The sequence below is a fragment of the Ochotona princeps genome, chromosome 30 (genome assembly GCF_030435755.1).
Source record: "Ochotona princeps isolate mOchPri1 chromosome 30, mOchPri1.hap1, whole genome shotgun sequence".
Lineage (NCBI taxonomy): Eukaryota > Metazoa > Chordata > Mammalia > Lagomorpha > Ochotonidae > Ochotona > Ochotona princeps.
This window is the reverse complement of record NC_080861.1, coordinates 3,247,030-3,252,898: the sequence shown is the minus strand read 5'-3', so window position 1 is coordinate 3,252,898 and position 5,869 is coordinate 3,247,030. Positions and strand designations below refer to the sequence as shown.

Genomic DNA, 5,869 nt, shown 5'->3' with positions numbered 1-5,869 from the left:
GCACAGGTGCATCCAGTGGGTTTTAGAGGAATACAGCAGCATTCAGCCGCCTTGTGGAAGCAGATGACATAGATATGCAAGATGATGGCAAAAGTTAATATGGAGAAATGAAGAGCAAGCATGGGCTAATTACTGCTGAATAATCAAGCAAATACTACTCACAAAACACTATGAACATATTCCTGCCTCATCTAGCAGAGTAGAAAAGAGAGAGAGAGAGAGAAGGAAGGAGAGTGAAAGAGAAAGAAAAGAAAGAAAGAAAGAAAGCAAGAAAGAAAGAAAGAAAGAAAGAAAGAAGGAAGGAAGGAAGGAAGGAAGGAAGGAAGGAAGGAAAGAAAGAGAGAGAGAGAGAGAGAAAGAAAGAAAGAAAGAAAGAAAGAAAGAAAGAAAGAAAGAAAGATAGATAGATTTTAAAAAGCCTGCTGGCCTTTGCATATCATTGTTAGCAATGACTGTGGATTAAAGGATGGAGGCAGAATTGATTGCTGCTTCTCATGGGCCTGGAACTTGTACATGTGAACCGTTCCCAGACAGTTGGTTCACTCTTTGGTCACCAGTCAGGTCATTCACACACCTGGACACTGATGTCTGATGAACCATTCCCTGGTGCTGCTCCCACAAGCTCAATCTGATGTCTGGCAGGCCCACAACTAAATCATGTCTGGTGTAGAGATTAACTCCTTCCCTTCCATCTACCATGTGGCCTGCACAGCTGCACGTCTACCCTACTCTTGCAGAGAAGGGGCCACAAGTCTGAGAATTTTGTCTCTAGCACTTGGAGCTGTGTTTGGGAGAGTTGGTCAGAGGTCACCAACCTGGCCATAAAATGGCATAATCCTGAGGAATGACCTGAGCAGGCCAGGTCTTTACCACGCAGTGCGGCTGTCCTTATTCAGGGTGCAAAGAGCCGGACACTGGCACGGAAGGGGTTACTGCTACTGGAGCAAGAATCCTGGGATTACAAGCACCTTAAGGAGCTCAAATCAGGAGTTTCCTGATAGCTGTCCGGGGCCTCTGCTACCTCTAAATGAGAGATTTCCAGCCCGAACCTCACAGCCTCTCATTTATCTAATTGGCTTTGGGGGCTGTTTTGTTTGGGGGATGTTTTGTTTTGTAGTCAAATCTCTTCTTGGAGAAAGTAGTCTTGGCAGAAAAATTAACTCTTCAACCCTTGGCATTTGTCTTGTGTTGTCCTCATGTCTCGCCTCTTTCTGACATGAGTCAGACCCCAGCTGGGGAGCAAGCGTGAGCCAGTGCGTGAGGAGGGTCCAGAGCCACCTGCAAGATGCGCGGATGTGTACAGCAGCCCCGGGTCTCATGGAGCACCTGCTGGTGCTCTACACTCAGAACTGTCTGACAAAGGTGACGGGCGAGACAATTCTGGCTCCATCCTACACATGTGAATGTGGCCAGGAGAAGATGGTGCTTGGCCAGGGAAGTGCCTCACTTCTCTCCAACATCTTCGGGCTGAATTCTTTTCTCTCTGTAGGTTTTCTTCTCTTTGCTTTTCAGACCCAGGATCTGCCCCTAGACAGCCATCCACAATGGATCCACACTAGCAGGACGCCTGATGAAAACTCTTCTGACCGCACTCCTCAGGCGGAAATGCCAGCAAGTAGCACAAAAATATTTTAGAAGGTGCACAAAAATGTTGGTAGATATTTGTTTGAATACCCATTGAATGTAACAAAATAAAATTAGCAGAACCATCTGTGATTTTATCACTCTGATTTATTAAAATAAGATTAGCTAATTAAAATTGAAAGCAGTTTGAAGTATTCAGTAACAGTGATACCTGACACCTGGTTATAGCAAAAGTTAAAAATAAAAGGATTTGAGAGCTGAAGTTTATGGATTATCTCTTTTATATGAAGAAACCATGAAAGTTCATGAAAAATGCATAGTGTGAATAAAACAATACATGATTTTCCATTTTTGTGCCAAAATAAACTTCATTTAATTCCATTTTCCACTAACTTTTTAAAAAATGTCTCATATTTATTACTGAACCAACCCACTACTAAGGGGTCTCAATCAAACATGTCCAGCTGTCCAAACGATGGTGGTATCCTTACAAGGATGATAGGAGATAGGATGATAGGCAAGGAGATAGTGATGTTGATACAGCACAAAATACGTGTTCCATCTGTTTTAGAACAGCTCCTCACAGACCCAGCTTGGTTCTTCTCCAGTGTCTCCTCTTAGAGTTATGCCTGATCTTATCGCCGGTTTTCATTCGAATCCATTGGGGAATGGGACGATTTTGTTTTTGTTTTTTGGCCAGGAATCTCTTGATTCTGAAGGACTTGTGAGAAGTCATGGCGAGGAAGACTCCAGGCCACGTATCACGATGGTGGAGTGAAGAAGAAAGGAGGGAGAAGGCGGACTCCACTAACTTTTCAAAGTATCTTTCAGTTAAGCCCAATCCAGTTGGGAATGAAAGGATTTTTCCCGTTTCAATTCACATCCAGCAGGAAGGGAAGACAGGCTTAGGGGAGAGTAGCCACTTGGGCCTGCTGAAAGGGACCCACAGGCAGGAGCCCACCCTGCTGGGAAGCAAGCCTAGCAAATGCAAGGCTCACTCGAGCAGCACAACGCTTGGGAGTTCTGCCAAGAACGGAACAGACCATCCTGCAGCTGTTATCTCATTTGTATGAGCAATATGAAAAACGCTCCCCAATTTAACATGCCATCTAATACTTTCATTCTTATCTCACCAGTAGGGCATGTGGTGGCAGACACATTTGAAATCCAGTGCAGACTGGGACAAAGGGGAGGGCCCCAAGAAAGGATGCTAGCTGCTATCTGAGCCACGTTAAATGATGGGAACACGGATACTGTTTTCTAGAGGCAATTGCACTTGTATCTGCGACAGTGAGATCTGAATCGCAGGCTGCGAGGCCAGTGGAGACCTCCGTGCCTGGGAATCTGGATACAAGATGAGTGCATCCCACCGCCGGGGGAACGCTTATCTGTTATTTCACATGTGGGAGACCAACACGAACATTATCAGGGTGTTTGTAACCAAACACGGGCAGCTGGGAATGATAAAAAATAAAAATAAAAAAGGAGGGAGGTGGCTAGTCTCCAAGGATGTGGAGATAGCACCACCGGCGGTAGGAGAGATGAATGATATTTTGAAAGTGATTTCAAATATTGGGAATAAGAATCTGTCACAGCAGCTTAAATGTAGGCTCAAGAAAAGAGAGAGATAAATAAGAGGGCTCGGGCGAAGACGCAGGACCCGGGTGAGAGTGATCACCTCAACCCCTTTGACCTTAAGAGAAGCGTGGTGAAATCTATCTTTCCTGACTCTGTATTTGCTGATGAGGTATGGCAACCTTCCAACTACGAGGGACACACATCATATTTTTTCCTTTCTCACATCTCCTTATTTATCTTTTCTTATTTTCTTTTCTTGTTAAACAACTGCGATCTCAAATAAAGCTTCAGCAAGCAGAACTCTGAAGACATTAAACAAAAAAGGTGGAGGCACAAATTCTTCCACATCAAAGAGGATAGGGAGGACCTCATGGCTACAGCATGAGGCACAAGCCCAACATAATCCATTCTTGCCATTTATAAGACTAACAAGGCCAGGGTACAGAGCCCAAAAGCAATGACAGCCTCTCTGTTAACGCCAACTGCTTCTGACTTACAATCATTTTTCCTGGGGATGGGAAAAAATTTTTAAATCTCATGAAGTCTGGAGTCTGGAATCTTAATGTACTGGTCTTCCTTCCTTTCTTCTTTTCCTTCTGTCTTTGTCCTTTTAGTTTTTCTTAAATTGACTTATCCTTGGTGGAACCATTCATCGTAAAGGTCTGTAATGTAACAATTTAAATAGAACAGAAGCATTTACAATCGATTCATGGCACCTTTTCCTATCTTCATACCTACTGATTTGAAGTAGCCAATATCAGTATGTTCAGGTATTTGGTTCCAAAGTCTTGCTAAGCCTTAACAATTTGCAACTGTTTTTTCCTGTAATGTGGATCCTTCGAGCCCATTAGCTATCTCCATCTCATGCCAAAAACTGGCCATCCTCAATAATTTGGGGGTTTGCTAATCCATTGAGTGAAGGTGGGCTTCCGTTTTCTCAGCTGGTGTTTTCTGACTTCTCTGTAACTTTATTCACATTTTTCTTTCTTCAAGTCTGACTTGCCTTTACCCCCTCTTTCTCACAGCTGTGAGCCTTGGTAGACCACATTATAAAGTTCTTGACTTTGGCATCCTTCATCTCTCCCATGGGTGTGGCTATTCCCAACTAGTCTTTTGTCTCTAAATTTCATTGTTGTTCTTGTTTATGGTTTCATTTCACATGTATTTCATACGTAAGTATTTATTTCTTCAAATATGTCGATGTTTTTTCATTGAATAAAAGATATTCTGACTTATTTTGGAAGATCTTTTTCAACCAAGACTAAATAGTTTTGGGATTTCTTTGTTCATTGGTGTTTAACATGTTTGTCTTTACTTAGTCGACTTCTATAGAATGGAGAAATAAGGCTTCCTTCAACATGACCATTTAATCTGCTGCTGGAGACATGATCTTCTTGGTATCAGTTTACTCTGTTCTTTTCAGCCCAAGCAACAGACAAATAGTCCTTTCTGCTCTCAAAAAAGAAAAAATCTCAATCAGAACATACCCATAATATGTGTGTGTGTGTTTCTGTGTGTCTATGTATGCTACCTTCAGAAAAGATACAGGCTACAGCATCAAAAACAGAAACAGCTAAAGCTGAAGAGTCCAAGAGCTTGGTGCTCAGCCTCCACAAGAGCCTTCATATCTAATGATGGTTGAACTCTCCCAGGACCTGCCCTAGATACTTCTATAAAGTCAGCATTTCAACAAATCCACTTCCCCTGGTTGGGTGATGGATAGATGGGTGGGTCAATGGATAGATCTCAGGCACATCCCCAACTAGGAAAACAAATAGGAAGGAGTTAGTGATCAAACCAAACTCCTACCAATATGCTTTATATCCAATTAGTAGTTTACATTTCACTCATCTGTATAATGAAATGTATCTCTCAGTTTATTCACAGCGTGATTAAATTACTTTCCAAAACCTTTTTCAGCTTCAAGTGCTAATCAAAGAACTCTTAAGTCATAATTATCAGAGGCAGATTTCCATTGAGCCCAAAGGAAATCTACAAGTATTTATCCCACCTAGTTGCTGGATAGTGGAAATTAACAGCTCCTGATAAGATTTTTATGTTATGATGTTCCAGGTGGCAAGAAACTATGTAAGACATTGCCACAGCTGATCCTCGCACCCTTTCTACAGAGGAAGAAGGTGAGTTCCAGAGGGATTAAAATAGACTGATCAACTCCACCAATACTAGACAGTTCTTTCATTCTCTTATTACTAAACAAATACATTAATCACCAACACTCTACCCTCACTAACAAAAATGAAAAATATGATTAAATGATTGTGGCTCGGATACATTTTAACCTTCCAGGGATCTATGCTTGAAAACTACTCTCATAAAACCTACAGACTATATTTAGACAGCACTAGAATCTTCATCTTCCAAAACACTGGCTCCACTGAACTTTAGACAGCTGGGATTTGTGTTTAGGCAACAGATCATGGCTGTAGTGACACCTCCAGATTAGCAGAGGTGAGAGGGAGGCTAAACTCAGTCAAGTGCAGGATTCTGCTGAGCACAATTGCAGTGAGTAAAACGGTTGGTGTGCAAGCTCCATGGGCACAAGACTTCCAGAGTATTTCTGTCAGCGAGCTTCAGGCAGGGTACGGCCAGGGTACAGCTGGAAACCCTTGCTGACATCTGCCGAGATGTGCTCCCTCCTACGTCAGTGGTCAGGCCATGCAGCCCACTGCTGAGCCACGCTATGTTC

At 42.7% G+C, this 5,869-nt stretch overlaps 1 protein-coding gene across 1 annotated transcript; it reads right to left on the bottom strand.

Moving 5' to 3' along the window:
* Positions 1-2,113: 2,113 nt before the first annotated feature.
* Positions 2,114-2,380, bottom strand: LOC105942016 (large ribosomal subunit protein eL39-like). The gene has a single exon (XM_036497719.2). It carries the CDS (start codon positions 2,318-2,320, stop codon positions 2,165-2,167), a length of 156 nt encoding a protein of 51 aa, XP_036353612.1. The 5' UTR covers positions 2,321-2,380; the 3' UTR covers positions 2,114-2,164.
* Positions 2,381-5,869: the final 3,489 nt, after the last annotated feature.